A 16,403-nucleotide genomic window follows, 5' to 3' on the forward strand; every position below is an offset into this window, starting at 1 on the left:
TACATTCCCAAATAATATGATCTAGAGTGCCCCATCTCCCACATGTTATGCAATGTAGATCCTTTTCATCTTTTGAAATTGTTGCATATACCCAAAAGGGACTAATATGATTGCCCCCTTGTAGCCTCCTCCATGCAATTGCCTCCATGCAATTGCCTCCCCGTTTCCGAGGGAACGGTCTGGCGGCGGATAGACCCTTCTGCTTAGTTTAGAGTGCTCTGTAACCTCTTTATACGAGATTAGGCTATCTTTTACATCCATGCAAGAGGGCTGCTCGGCAGCCGCCCGGTGATAGAGAGCTCGGGCAAACTCGTGAGCAGCCTCATTCCCTGCGATGGATTCATGTGCTGGTATCCATATAATTTCCACGTTGCGCTCAAGCGGCCTCGATTCGAGGACTCGTTTAGCTTCTTCTGATATTCTTCCCTTCCAAAAATTTCTGACCGCATTTTTGCTATCGCATAGTATGAATTTAGCCTTGGTACCGACACAAGCGAGCGCTACTGCCAATTCCTCCGCCGCGTTGGCGTCTCTCGTGCGGTTTGAAGCCGATACTACAGGTGCTCCTGTTCCGTCGACTACTGCGGATACGGCTGCTCCTTGCCGTCCACATGCAGCATCTACGTAGGCCACTTGTTCTGCTGGTTGTTCTCCCATTCTTTTCTCGTAGGCTCTGTCTCTATGCCCGCGCCTCTCTTTGTTATATTCGGGATGCATATTTTTTGGCATAGGCGGGACGCGTATCCTGGCTCTTATCTCTTCCTGGATATCCACTGTCTTATGGGCAGTGTATCCCGGTTTGATGTCTATCCATTCTAGTATTTTTCTTCCTGTTTCAGATTGGCTAAGTCGCTCCAGCTGAGCTATTCTAACTCCCTCAGCTAGCTCGGCCCATCTGTTGTTGATACCCATTTTCTCAAGACGTTCCGTTGATGTGCCATGACGTCAGCGTATCACGTGGTGTGACGTCACCATACCACGTGGTCCGCACGGCGTGCAACCGCAGCCGACGGCGCGAGCTGGACCCCCGTCTCTCCTCTGTCGTGGCGTCCGCGTATCACGTGGTGTGACGTAGCATTTCACATTCTTTGCACGGCATGTAACCGTCACGAAGGAGTGTGGTTTACCTCTAGCAATATGCTTCGCATAAAAGTGATTTTGGGTGGCCCAGCATCTACAAGCTAATCACCACCGCTCCGGTCCTGTTCGCTGCCAATGTCTTGAATCCCCGCTTAACACTTGGTGGAGTGTGCGAGGACCGATCCTGGGGATGCACAGTCGTATCCTTAGTATCACGATGCCATCTGACGTCATCCAACAAACTGCTTCGTTACCGCCACCCGCAAACCGCCCCTGTGCGCTTCAGTGGGATCCTTCTCCTTTGGTGGCACAGACGACCACGATGGGGAAGACTGGCTGTCCTTCTACGATCTAGTGAGCGCTCACAATCAGTGGGATGACAGCATGATGCTCACAAATGTCATTTTTACTTGACGAATGTTGCGAACCTATGGTTCAAAAACCACGAATCGGACTTCGCCCCCTGGTCCACTTTCTAGACCGCCTTTGTAGACATCTTCAGGCGTCCGGCCGTGCGCAAATTGTGCGCAGAACAGCGTCTTCGCTCTCTTTCCCAGCAGGCAGGTGAAAGCTTCTCCAGCTACATCGAAGACTTCCTCTACCTATGCAAGCGCGTCAGTGCATCAATGAAAGAGACTGAGTGCATCAAGAATTTGCTTACGGACATTGATTAAGGCATCTTTCACATGCTTCCAGCGAAAAGCACTTCTTTCTTTCACTCAGACGTCTGTCCGCATAATCATAACCTCTTCTTTACAATGTCAGCTTTCCAAAGAACTTATTAGCATGTGACTGTCTGGAAATATACGTGCATGCTAACGTAACAAAATCACTTAGCACTCTCCCTTTCAACAGTTGATCACTGATGTTTTCAAACAGTTTACATAATTGGGTAATGGCAGCATTTGTGTCTCCGAGTTCCCTGTTGCTATTGGTGTCACTTTATTGCCTTTATTTTAAGATGTACAAGGTAGAAACGAGGAATAAACACTTGGCCTGCCAATATAATATATATATATATATATATATATCGGACGGTGGACCATCCTTCAGGGTAGAAGTCTACCCTCAATTCTCAATTCTTACCGGGAAGAAGGACGGTCCACCGTCCGAAACTGTTAGAATAAAATAGATAATCGGGAAAGTTGTGTGACATCCTGTTTGAATTTCCCTGGCCCATTAGTCACAAGAAAACCATATATATATATATATATATAGTGTGTGTGTGTGTGTGTGTGTGTGTGTGTGTGTGTGTGTGTGTGTGTGTGTGTGTGTGTGTGTGTGTGTGTGTGTGTGTGTGTGTGTGTGTGTGTGTGTGTGTGTGTGTGTGTGTGTGTGTGTGTGTGTGTGTGTGTGTGTGTGTGTGTGTGTGTGTGTGTGTGTGTGTGTGTGTGTGTGTGTGTGTGTGTGTGTGTGTGTGTGTGTGTGTGTGTGTGTGTGTGTGTGTGTGTGTGTGTGTGTGTGTGTGTGTGTGTGTGTGTGTGTGTGTGTGTGTGTGTGTGTGTGTGTGTGTGTGTGTGTGTGTGTGTGTGTGTGTGTGTGTGTGTGTGTGTGTGTGTGTGTGTGTGTGTGTGTGTGTGTGTGTGTGTGTGTGTGTGTGTGTGTGTGTGTGTGTGTGTGTGTGTGTGTGTGTGTGTGTGTGTGTGTGTGTGTGTGTGTGTGTGTGTGTGTGTGTGTGTGTGTGTGTGTGTGTGTGTGTGTGTGTGTGTGTGTGTGTGTGTGTGTGTGTGTGTGTGTGTGTGTGTGTGTGTGTGTGTGTGTGTGTGTGTGTGTGTGTGTGTGTGTGTGTGTGTGTGTGTGTGTGTGTGTGTGTGTGTGTGTGATAGGAGGTTACACTGGCATTTTACAAAAACATCTTATTAAACCTTCACAGGGAAAATGACAAATTGGTTGCTGATATATATGTGCAGGCCAAGTGCTGATTCCTCGTTTTTACCTTGTAAATATTAGAATACATGCAATAATAGTCACGCTGATAGCAATAGGGATCTCAGAGAAACATAGCACAGTAGACTTTCTTCTTCCTTAATGAGAAGCTAGTGAAAGATTTCACTTGCAGTCTCAGTGGGCGCCAACGTGGCAGAAACAGTTAAAAGGAAAATTGTATTAAAGGGGCAGAAAGTAAAAAATTTTAACAAAATTATCTAGTTTTAAACTCTATTCTAATCTGCATCTATAAAATCGCTACCAAATTTCTGTTACAGCATTTACTAGGACTATTTTACAGCCACTCTGTAAAGACATTTTCGAAGTCCCGCCCCACTTCATAATATCGACAGCATTCTCGACCCCTCAAGAGCAGTCAGCAGCATAGGCGAGCAAACAGGCTGCTGGAGCTTTCCTGCTAACAGTGCCACATTAAGTTTGGCGCCCTTATTAGGACTCTTACCTTCAGGTTATTGACACTACGAAATTTAGTTCCTCCTCCATCTGAAGATTGGCGCCTAACAATACGGGTTTCCATTCCCTCACGGTGGCGATAGGTCCAGGACATGGTGGACTTCTTCTGCCAGTACATCAAGGGCGACAAGATAGGCCTAATCGCCAATGCGCACCTCGTATGGGCTGACATGCTGAATGGCGGGATCAATTCGCGCCGCTGCCGCGACTTGGCGCGCAAGTGCGCCATCAACTTGGACTTCGCCAAGTGCGGCGACCTCAAAGGCTTCCAGAACTCCGAGAAGCCGCCCATGTACCCTGATTTCATGGAGAAACTCGACACGAAGAACACATATTGTTCTCGCAAGGTCCTTGGGCAGCTCTACCGAAACTGCAAAAAGGTACACTCCCGCGCTGGCCGACGTGTAAGTTTAGATGTCCACCCTTAACTCTGGTGACGAAGTCTAAAGAAGTGCTTAAACGCTGTATGCGATTACAGGGCTGTCCATAATGCGCGCGTCTACTCCTCAACTCGGCCTTGTTCATGACGTACGCGTCAACTCCGCAACTCATTCGTTCCCACGGCTTGCCGTTTGACGCAGTCTTCGTTTGCTACTTTATTAACTAACGTTGGAATACACAAGCTGTAAACTTGAAAGCGCCTCAGTAGCTTTGCAATAACTGCCTGTTCGGATTCATCGGTGTTCGAGCATGAGCCATTTGGTCTTCATCTCAACTGCATTTAATGTTAGTGGATTGCGTAGTTAACAATATCAGGGGAGTGAGGGTTATATCCTTGTGTGAATGATCACACGCGACTTAAGATTACTGGTTAAATCCATGCGTTTTTATGGATTCGCAATTTATTATTGCCGGGCATAACTTGCTACCTACCTCCACTGGAGACAGCACTTAGCAGCTACTTTTGTCGATGTTGTTTATAATAATATTGTTAATATTGTTCGCTGACTGGAGATAATTGAATGTCAAATTTTGTTTAAACTAAAGGCATTTGAAAAATTTTTCACACCTCCATCATACGCAGGCAGTCGATAGGCTTGATTTATTGTTATACGAACCACATGTGAAGATCACTTTAATGAGGATTGCACTCATGATACTGTGCACCACGTCGCCTTGCTGGGTAAAAATAAACTATTTTAACCTGTAATGCGGTTTCTCTCTCCCTATAGACATTTTGTGCCAGGGCGAGGATATTCCTACTACGTCAGAGGTATTCATATCTTGGTAGCCACTGGAAGATGAAGTAACAATATTTTTGTGCGTTAACACATGCTGCCCGTTTTGTGTTCATTAATGGTCTGCTGAAGGGAGGATAAGATCCCGTTTTGCGGTGTCCTCGTTTGGTTGCAATTGACAGGTTGAGCTGAGCACCGAGTACCTGGAAATAGTAGAAGAATGCCTTCCGGACCCCCGACTGTTGCTAGAGGGCCGGGAACAGTACCTGGAGGAGGCTGCGGTCTCATACAAGCGGTAGGCACGATATCTCTGCACGTTGCAGTAATAGAGAGTTTTAGTTTACCGTGATCCGCGATTCGCTACCGTGATCCGCCACCGCGTTTTCCACTGCGCATGCCCAGAGCCTGTTGAGCCCGATAGATGGCGTCCCATTCTGGATGTCGACATGGCAGATCTGTGTGATGATAACTATTTAACATTATCATCATCACACAGACCTGCCACGTCGGGACCAATCAGCTTGGGCGCCACGCCCACGAGTCACGGTGGCGGATCGCGGATCCCGGTAAGCTAAATCTCTAATGTAGCACACAGCAACACAAGGATCGCAACTTGTCAGACCGTGACGACGTTCATGAAAGAACAATTTTTTTTTTTTTTTTTGCTATATCTCTAAGGATTTGTTGTATTAAAGCTCGAGAGCGCTAGCATTGGTTCAAAGGACTCCTAACGAACGTTTCACCGCAAGCATTCCTTTGCGCGCATTTGGATTTGTGTCACGCGCCCTTCTCTAAACCAGTGAGCAAATTCGGCCACTTACACCACATTGTAGTTTGCCTCCAAAGAATCGATTATGAATTGCGCATTGACGTGTCAAAACGCCATAAGGGAGTTTCAGCACAGGCAGTAAAAACCACATGCCTACAGCTCCATTTCAAGACGGCTGGAAAGTTGATATCAAGTGTGAGGAGTAGTCAGTAGGATTCCTTCTAATCCTTAAACATTCTGTGTCGAAATGTATTTTAATAGCTTGAAGTTCAGGAATATAAAGAATAATTAGACAACTGCGTAATTAACTTGAGACAAAACAACGAGCCCAATCAAGGCATGGATTTACTTGTCTACAAAGTCTTTTGCTGCTCTCCGATGCGCAGACCGCCTTGAAACCGAAATATGTGCAGTGACCTTCGCTTTTACACTGCGTGGCGTGTACCAAAGGACTATGCAAAAGTGCCTTGCACTGTGTGATATGAGTTCACGTTAAAAGAACTTCAGGTGGTCGAAAATACCGAAGCCCACCACTACCGTTTTCTTCACACCTGGTGTCACTTTGGGTCGTTTATTCCTGCATACTATGTCAAAATTAGCCCGCATCGAAATATTTACTATGACCTTGTATTGTACCTGACCGTAATCACCAGACCACAAGTTCATCTATTTTCAAAATGGTGAAGATTGCTGCGCACGCAGATGGTAAATGCCATTGAAAAGACTCGAAGATTGCCTGCACTATTCCCACCTGTGCGGCGAACTGCAGCAGCGTGTCCCATGACTGCCTTTTGGAAATCTTCTGAACATGAAGTACCAAAGTACCAGTGTGGCGCATAACGTTGCCTTGGCAGACGCAATATCCGAACGCGACTGCATTGCCGTCTAGAAATCGTACATAATCCGATTTCCACCCGCCGCGATGGCTCAATGATTAGGATGCTCGACTGTGCGCGGGATATAACTTGCGTTTCTTTAAGGAAGTTATTTATATGTAGTTTGTTGGTCTCCACAGTTTCTTTTTAAGAGGTGTGTCATATGACTCGCTGTGAACTGTAAAAGGAGGCCTGCGGCCTTGTCAAACTGTCCTTGTGTGGCAGGTTTTACTGCCGGTCTCCCGTGTCATATCATATGACGCAAATAAAGGATTATTATTATTATTATTATTATTATTATTATTATTAATATTATTATTATTATTATTATTATTATTATTATTATTATTATTATTATTATTATTATTATTATTATTATTATTATTATTATTATTATTATTATTAATATTATTATTATTATTATTATTATTATTATTATTATTATTATTATTATTATTATTGTTATTATTATTATTGCGAGTACATGTGGAGCAGCAAGACGCTGCGGGTATGTCTAAAATGTGTTTAAAATTCGTCAGATGAATGTTTACTGTTAATTCGCGGTCACACTTGAAGCGTTTACTACACATGTTAAAGCATTTTGTTAATTTCTAGCCTTTCACGTCTCAATGTAGTACAGCCTTTGTCAAAAGAGTAGAGCCCAGGGGGTCTGCTTCTCAGTCTTGTAGTGGAGTAAGATGTAGCTTTAATGGAGGTCCTTCCTGTTGGAGAGGGTAGGACAAACATATTGTTACCCTCAAGAGATTTTGAACACTGGAAATGCATTACAAGCCACACGAAGCGGCTCAGAAGCAGACCCCCTGGGCTCTACATTTTTGACGAAGAGTGTACATGTCAAACCTTAATTCTGTAGCCGCTCCTTGAATTTATCTGCAATCATTTTTCGAATCATTTTGTTTCTTTTCCACTTTGGTATTTCAATTTATGGCGGTATATCGTATCCACATCACCTATCCGACGATGCTGGGACACGTCCCTCAAGCCATTATTGGCTTAAATGGGCTCGTTTTGCTGTGTGCTGACTCCTTGGTGTTCAATAAAGATTATTATTATTATTATTATTATTATTATTATTATTATTATTATTATTATTATTATTATTATTATTATTATTATTATTATTATTAATATTATTATTATTATTATTATTATTATTATTATTATTATTATTATTATTATTATTATTATTTTATTATTATTATTATTATTATTATTATTATTATTACAGAATCCCGACCGCAGCGCCCGCCTTTCTATGGTAGCGAAAAAGAAGGTGCCCGAGGTGATTGAAACTTCCGGTGCTCTCCACTACGCGGCGCCCCCATAGGTTTGCTATGAGGCGTTACAGACATTCATCCGTTTCCTTTGCGCCAGGTACGCAATGAAGATCCGTGCCTTGCTGAAGTCGTACCGTATTGAGAGCGAGAGCGAGGCCCTCTCGGGTGCTGTGTCCAAACTGAGCAAGTACGTGAAGGAGAAGAACGACCCCACGGACATGGCCATGGTGATCGAGAGCCAGGTGGAGCACGTGGTACGCCGAACGCGCGAGGAGTTCTTCTCGCAGCAGCTGGACGAGACACGAGAGAACCTTAAGGCCTCCGCCTGGTATCAGGTGTGACGCGTCTTCTTTCCCTTCCTCTTATACGGGCAGCGCTTTGAATCTGGCCTTTACAGGCTCGCCTATGGTTAGGACATGTTCTCAGATGGCTGGAATGCGAAAAAAGCTGAAATGATTAAATGTGGCATTAGCTCGAAGGGCACGGTTTACCGGTTTTGCCTATGGTTTGTGCAAAGCATCCGCGCTCGTGTCTGCGTTGAAACGGAGGTTCTTGTTCAGCCTTGGCCAGTCGTCCCGATGTGTGTATGTGCTATGTTTTAAAAGGCTAAGAAGAAGAGACGCTCGAGCGTGTGTGTCGAAGAAGCCCAGAGCTTCTACTCAGTTCTCTTATCGGGGATGTCGGCGTTTTTATGTCAAAGTAAGGATGAACAATGCCCCTAGCTGCGGTAGAACAACGGAGACAGGCACAAATAGGCGCCATAGCAGTCTTTGTGCAGTTGATATAACAGGGTGAGTCGTGCAATGCTTTACTGCGTGAACCTTGGTCATCCGGTTGCCTTGAAACTGAATGCCGTCGGGGCCGTCTGTAGTCTCCCACCGACGTTAGGCAAAATGCCTAGGACAGCTACTATAACGGAGTTATAATTGAGCCTTTCACATGGCGGGTGAAAGATATCCTGTTAAGAATGAGCTGCTCCGTTACCGAATTTCTTTGTTGGCGTCCTAATTCCATATCCAACCAGACGATTCTCCGCAAGACTACTGACGCGTTTGAAGGGCATTCATTCCAGAAGGCGTATGTGCTACCAAGAAATCAAAGCTGGATATGTAATATTTGGATGCACTAATCTAATCACATTCCCTTTCGCCCCTTGAGCTCTTGCCAGAACAGCATTCACTATAAAAAGATAAAAGGCCGCTTTGAATTAGACGCGTAGCGCTTTCAACACCGCTGTTTCGGTTCGAGAATTTTGTTTTTGTTTCATTTGGCTCTTGGGAAAGGAAGTATCTTCCCCTCTCTCTCTCTCTGTCTCTATCTTCCTTTCTCTCTACTCTCTCTTCTTCCCCTCTCTCCCTCCCCTGTATCCTTCCCTTTCGCTAGAAACTCTTCCGCTCTCTGTCTCTTCTCTGTATCTTCCTTTCTCTCTACTCTTTCTTTTTCCCCTCCCTCCGTTGTCTCCCTCCCTTTCTCTAGAAACTCTTCCTCTCTCTCTTTCTCTCGGGAAATTAGGGACTTTCTAAGGATCGCGGCAGGGCGGCAAAAGGCTTTCGTCTTGTTGCAGATTTTTTTGTGCATCTGGCAATGAGTAACTCCTGATCGTTGGAAGTGACCGGAATGCTTCAGTTAAAAGTCACAGGGCCCTTTCTTCATGTACATCTCAGCTTCTTCAAGCAACTTTTCTTCTTGGTGAGCATTCGGCGAATGGCACGTACTCGAAACACAAAGTTCTTAATTCAGTAACGATTGAAGGTTCCCTTTACACTGTGCGGCGACTAGCTTACGTCTTCGCTCAAGTACTGTGCGTGGTCGGAACGCAGGTGACGTATCAGCTCCAGGCTTCTGAGGGCGGCATCCAGAGCTTCCCATGGGTGGTGTCCGATGTGCTCATGCGCATCGTGGTGGGCAAGTCCGCGTGCGTCCCTGCCCCGGCATCGCGCAACAGCTTCAGCCAGCGGCTCGGGTCACTGCTGCTCGGCAGGCCACCTCCTGGCGGCGGCGACCAGGACGATGCGCAGCAGGGTGACACACAGGTGCTGACCAACCTACTCCGGCTTCTGTACGACTGGATCGATACCAGCCGAGAGTTCCTCTTCGTTAAGGATGTCGAGGAGCTTGGCCTCTACAAGAACATCATGCGCGATGCCTGCGTCAAGGTGCGTAGCGCCAGCAGCGTAGACAACCTGCAAGATATAGACGGTGCAACTCGCAGAGCTCAGGTCAAACTATGATTGTGCCTTTTTAGTCTACTTTTGGCGTGAGGACTTAATTTTGACTGCTCTAAAATTACTGGAGTGCTTCGCCACATAAATGCCATAAGCGGCCCGTAAGAAGCCAAGTGACAATGAGTTGTTTTCTCGAAGAAATATCACTTAGCTAATTCGCAGCAAGATTAGGTACACGTACATCTGATAGTGTTGAAAAGATATGTCCCGCAATGCTACGCGCATGTTGCGCCGACCGGCGTTCTTTATATAGTGTGAGCAAGATTAGGTACACGTACATCTGATAGTGTTGAAAAGATATGTCCCGCAATGCTACGCGCATGTTGCGCCGACCGGCGTTCTTTATATAGTGTTTAACATTGCATATTTTCTAACACTGCACCGGGATAGCTGTGAATGATCTGAGATCTGTACCAGTTTGTCGTGATCAAAGTGCGGTGCATTGTAGAAAGAGTAAATGGTAGAGTAACACGCATAGAAGTCTGCGTGTCGACTGTGAGCGAGGCTTTAGCTTTTTGGCAGTCCTTGTGAACTGTGCGGCAAAGCAAAGTCTTGACGTTGTGACATCACCAAAGATCGTGAAGTCAGTGACGTATACCATTAGCGGGGAATTTGAATTTCTTTCAGCCTTTCGCGTAGTCACAGTCGGTAGGCACGTTTGACCTTTAGTGACCCCAGATGATTGCGACATCATACCAGCTGCGAGAGAGGGGCTACCAAGTAGTTCGTTGCGCGTCATGTAAACGCATTCTGGAGCTTATTTCTTCTGGCACGTTTCTGAACATAAAACGCCTTTAAGTGTATTTGGCAAGTACATGGATAAGAATCACATGGCTGGAGATATTTCACTAATGGCATAAATGAATGAAGCTGTGCTACATCGAAAGCCAGTCTTTAAATATTCACGATTGCTTACATAGACGCGTCACGAGGATGCAAATCTCGAACTGTAGGAAAGCGACCACCGTTCATTCGTCGGTCATGGCATTGATGAAATCCTCGTGATGACAAATTGACCTGAGCGTAGGTCTCCAAACGAGACGCGGTGATATTAAAATGGTGAGAGGTTTTGCAAACAAGCAAAGTAAATACAAGTGTCAAAGAACAAAGAAAAACAAACGGGATAACTTTGACGCTATCCTTAGAACACCCAGCTATAAGAGCTTAGGCAAGAAATTCACATGGGGAATGTTACTATTTAGAAGTTAATGCACCTGAGAAGTGAAAATAACTGCTATTCAGCTTCGCTACCGACATAGCTAAAATCTCGCTCTGTTTGCGATTCCATTCTTTTACTCGCGCTTCATTTGTCCCTAAGTGGAGTCAATGTGAGGCTACAAATTACAACTTAAGCACTGATATACATGAGAAAGACTTTACTGACAATTGGAACATGCCTGTGATACCAGCTAAAGCACATTCAGCGAACTTTGATGCGATAATGCGACGTAGTAAACAAAACACGAAGCAAAGGGAGTGGAACGGAAAACTTTGCGCAATGCGACACGCCCCAAAGACGCGTGTCGCATTGCGCAAAGTTTTCCGTCACTTTTGCGACGTGCCTGGGAGATAGGCCGCCGAGCTGTGACGCTGCATTGTTCCATCGTCCGAAAATGCGCACATGCAGTGGTATCAGTTTCTCATCGAGCCCTCACAGTCTTCGCCTTGAAAGCTCTACCACAACCAAAAGAACTAAATACTGTCACAGATAACTTTGTGTGCTGTGCGATGTCAGTGCACGTTAAAGAACCCCAGGTGGTCGAATTTTCCGGAGCCCTCCACTACGGCGTCTCTCATAGCCTGAGTCGCTTTAGGACGTTAAACCCCACAAATCAAACCAATAACTGACTTTGCACGCAGCACGAAACGCTGAACGTTGAACCGGGGCCGATGACGCACCCCCCTCCCCCCTCCCCTTCCTCATGTGTGAAAACGCTTCGGTCTGAGCCATATCTGAGCTTAGGGCAACTATTCAGCGGATACTAAATGGCCGAGAGAGGTCGGTATAAACAAGTTAAAATGTTATTATAAATATGACTCGTTTTTTTCTTACGCGAGAAACGAAGGCTGCATTAATTTTTGCGCGTGAATATTATATTTACTTTCTAGTTGTTTGCAGTAATAATATTTTTTGCGCTTTAATATTTTCCCACATAGTTCGCAGGGGCCCTTTGCATCGTTCATCATCATCACCTAGTTGATGCCCCTAGCAGTAGGTAGCTGCAAGCGTTTTCTTCCAAGTAGCGCGACCTGTTGCATTGACTTTGGTACGGTGCACACAGAGATCTTTAGTATAGCGCTAGTATAGACCAGAGTTTTTAGCCACTCCCGGACGCGGTCAATTTCTGCCGACTAGCGCTTCGCCGCGCGGGCGCTTGCTTGGAGACCGCAGGGTCGCGGTATCTCTGCGGCCGCTCCTGCACGTAAACCCCGTTTAGCTAGCCTTCGGGTGCTAGAGAACCATCCCCAAAAATATTTACACCTCACGGTTGTGTTCGGGCTACTTTATTTACGCTGTCATAGAGTTAATGCCACACTGCCTGCGACGGTAGAGTCGACGATAACTGGCAACAACAACTTGACTTGAGGGGAAAACTGAACTGAAATCGTTATACAGGAATGTACAATTTTTACAACAAGGGAAATGACAAGTACGACATCATGAAACTGGCTGCACTCTCCGTCATGGCCGGGAAGTTCGCTGTGGTTTAGCTCTGGTTAACCCTAGTTGAATTGCGAAAGCAACGACGGAAGCTTGTTTTGCCTGGTAATTATTTCCCTATCCCGTCCTATCAGTGTAAGGTGAGACACTTAATCTCATCCTTTAAGACTATGATGCGAGAGCGTAAGCCATCAGCCCATATATAAAGTCACGCTTCAACCAAGCCGTATGAACGTGCCTGCGTGTCGTAGGGGTAACGAGAATGCAAACTGTTCCGGCAGGCTGATTCTGATATCACCCTCCCATATAAAAGGAACGACCCTAGTTGGCAACTCCTGCCCGTGGCATAAGGGTAACGTGAAATCAAATGCCATGGCAGGCTGATTTTTTACGAGGGGACCGTATCTATGCCTCTTCACGGCGCCTCTTCACGGTGTAGCTGCGGCCACCAGAGGTCTCACTCTGGCTGTCGTAGTATTGCTTTCACAATAAAACAGGGCCGTTTCCCAGAACGAGCAGCCGCAAGAGAGGCCCGGAAGACTGAATCTTCCTAGAGCGCACTGCTGCGGACGTGCTGCGGCCTGCCTTTTTATGCTCTCGGCTCGTGTCGCTGCGGCCTATCGTCAAGGGCGCACGCTGGCCGATCGCTGCCCTGAGATTCATGTGGAAGCATGCTCGAAGGAGCGGGAAGATCCCGTACGTTCCGCTCTACTGTGAGGCAGGAGATCCCATACCTTCCGCTCTATATGTGTGGCAGCTTGTGACACGCGCATGAACGGTGATTTACAGTTCATGACCTGCATGGTAGACTATCCTCGTATATTGTGTCACCGAGGGAACAGCGTGCTTCAATTTGATGTAGTACCCTCCGTAACAGAGACGGATGTGAGTAGCGATGCGCAGCCCACACCTACATGCATAGACGGTAGAGTGCGTTAACGACAGAATTCTAGAACGCTTGCTCACAAACACGTATTTAACGCGAGGCTCCCGCGCGACCCGCGGTCTCCTGGCCGCGCGCGTCCGATAGATGGCCTTTGTTGTTGAGAGTAGGAGCGCGCTAGCAGCCTGCGTGTGAAGGTAAATGCGTGCCTGGCCGCATAAAGTGAGCTTAGGCAGTAGTCAGGGACAAGGACCTGCAACAGATAATCAGCTGGTAAGGGTGCGTTTATGCTTTTTATCTCTACTATTATGAATATCGAACCCGCGTGCCGCTTTACGGTTTCTGTTGCGTTTTTTTTTATCACTGTCTCAAACGGTGACCCGGCACTTAACCGTATTTAGGTTTATCTTTGCGAAAGTTGACAGAACCCATTTAGTTAAGAGAGCATCTTTAACTGCTTGGAAGGTATTCTGTCCGCTCTCTGAGCGAAGAAGGGAGGTCGACTGCCTGTGGTAACTCATTAGGTTTACATCCATGCTCGACCATGACAACTTGCATTGCAGGGCTACAGGTAATATTAATGAGCTACATTCCTTCGCAGGTCTACCGCTCCCTTTCACGAGATGTGCAACCGCACAGGCTGGTGATCTTGAGCCTGCGCTTCGCTTGTGCGTGGTGCCTCAAGATCTTCCAGGGAGGAACTGACGGGGAGCTGATCTCCAAAGAGTGCCGACGCCGCTACCGTCTAGGACATCTGGCCCTTATCACGCTCAACCGGCTCGCCATGTCTGGAAACCTGACCTACCTGCGCAGGGCTCCAGAGGCCTGTCTCTCCACGGAGCTGGTCCGGTATACCGACCCGTTCTGCTTACCTTGACTAAATTAATACCTTCGTAGAACTAAGTGCCATGTTCTTCTAGATTGTCGGAATAAGCGAAATGCACGGTAAACGCTGCAAAGAGCAATTTCCGAAGCAGGAAAGAGGCATCGATACTTGTTCGGCCCCTCTGGTGCAGTAAAATTATTCCCAGGAAGGCCCAATGAACATCAGCAAAGCTAGCTACTGGGCGATTTCGGTAAGAGCTGCTACCCAAGGCTGAACAGCACGAAAGGACTGTGTTGGCCATTCAGGGCGCGTTTCAGGCAGGGTTTACGTTTGCCACCCTCCAACCTACAGCCTTCGGCTACAGCAAAACCAGGAAATCATTTATCATTTTTATTGAATGCTTGACATGCGTATGTTGTTTGTTAAGCAGTCATCAACACAGAAAAATGCAGCTCTAGTGCGTGCAGTATTTGGTAATATTAATATAGCCATTCAAGACTTGTATATACCTATATCATATTGCCACACCGCTGCCCATCTTCTAGCGCCACCAAGTGGCCGAATGTCTTGGCGCGTGGCTGAGCGTCGTCCTCGTCTGTCTCGAGCTTCGCTTGATTAAAAAAAGGGAAGCTCGGTTGTTTTTCGGTTTGCAACGTGTGTTGGTGACAATATATTAATATATAACTGTATCATATTGCTACGCTTCTCGTCATCGAAGATGAGACTGACGAAGTGTGTTTGCGCTAACCGCGTACTTGTGGTCCGAGTATCTGGCAGCGGTCTTTGTTTTGACGTCTGATACACTTTGTGCTTGAGTCAAGTTTTGTGTGAGTGTATCAGTGTTTACGCGGTGTGAACGCATTCTGCCACGTAACAACATTAACCGCGTCCATAGTTTCAGGGTGTCCGTAAGAGGTTTTCAGCAGATTTTTAAAGAATCATATATGAAATCACTGAAATTTCGGACACTGTGCGATTACAATATTCATGTGTCTACGTTTCCAGCCCTTTTATAGAAATGTATGAGATCAGCAAAATCCCTGCGTCTTATTTGTGCCAATGAAAAAAAAAAAAGAAAAACTTGAAGAATTTCAAATAAAACAAGCTGAATTTGCAACCTTTTAAAGCACCCATGTTCGCTGTAGCTGCATTTTATGCCCTGCTTAATAGTCGAGATACATATAATTCTGAACTGTTTGCTACACCCTCCAGGATTTACATCTATCGGGAGGACGATGAGTTCTTCCTGATTCTTCGTCGTTACGAGGATGTCTTCGTGTCCATCATGGCGGACTGGTCCGGAGTCCAGGACATCCAGTGCAACCTCAAGAGAGACCGCATGGAAGAGTGGTATCTCCAGCTCATGGCCACCGGGAGCCGCTGGGCGCTGGAGCGCCTCAAAGAGATTGTTGTCTACCCGTCGTTTCGCGAGGTGCTCTCGCTCGTCTTCAAGCGGGAGCTTACACATCCGGATGACAACACCCTGCTCAGATTTTGACAGGGAGTGCAAGTCCTTGACCAAAACTGGGTTCAATACATTCACGCACCTTTCATTACAGACAAACACACGCACCTGCCGCGATACCTATACGCTGCTCAAAAGACATGTATTTATTTTAATAGTTTATATACACGATAAAAAAAATACGTGGTCTCAATTTATGGTTACTTGGGGAGAAATAATTCATTTTCTTTCCTTATTGCTTATTTTTATGCCGTTGTAGAGAACGAGGCGAATATAAATCCTCCAAATGAGCACAATTCGTATAAATGGATTGCAGCCTTAAATTTCAGATGCTGCTTATTATTCCTAGTAGCGGTCAATATCGGCCGCTATTAGTGAGATTTAGCTTACCGTGATCCGCAATCCGAGACCACGACCATCTATCGCGCGTGGTAGCTGATTGGTCCCGACGCGGCAGGTCTGTGTCGACATCGAGTATGTGGCGCCATCTATCGGCGTCAAAAGGATCTGGGCATGCGCAGTGGAACGCGCGGTGGCGAATCACGGTGAGCTAAATATCTCTACTGCTACAATTAACCGCCGCAACGCCATCATAGCGTTTGTATAGCCTAAACTAGCAGGAAAGGCTTCCTCGATAAATCTATGCTGCAAATCAACAGTAGCCATATTTGATAGTTTCTACAAAAAGCGGAAACAAGGGCGGCGCTTTAAAACGATGGCGCACCGTTTCGTCTGTCTTCTA

General features: G+C 46.2%; 1 protein-coding gene across 1 annotated transcript in view; it reads left to right on the forward strand.

Annotated features, from left to right (window-relative positions):
• The window catches only part of LOC146181878 (uncharacterized), a 40,722-nt gene extending 25,028 nt beyond the window's left edge, over window positions 1–15,694 (forward strand). The window contains exons 15-20 of the mRNA XM_084575861.1: window positions 3,564–3,860; window positions 4,841–4,953; window positions 7,698–7,935; window positions 9,421–9,756; window positions 13,972–14,219; window positions 15,409–15,694. Coding sequence (XP_084431987.1) covers window positions 3,564–3,860; window positions 4,841–4,953; window positions 7,698–7,935; window positions 9,421–9,756; window positions 13,972–14,219; window positions 15,409–15,694 — 1,518 coding nt within the window. The remainder of the gene's footprint in view (window positions 1–3,563; window positions 3,861–4,840; window positions 4,954–7,697; window positions 7,936–9,420; window positions 9,757–13,971; window positions 14,220–15,408) is intronic.
• The last annotated feature ends 709 nt before the right edge of the window (window positions 15,695–16,403 follow it).

Source organism: Amblyomma maculatum, chromosome 8 (genome assembly GCF_055883805.1).
Source record: "Amblyomma maculatum isolate TAMU_Amacu chromosome 8, ASM5588380v1, whole genome shotgun sequence".
NCBI lineage: Eukaryota > Metazoa > Arthropoda > Arachnida > Ixodida > Ixodidae > Amblyomma > Amblyomma maculatum.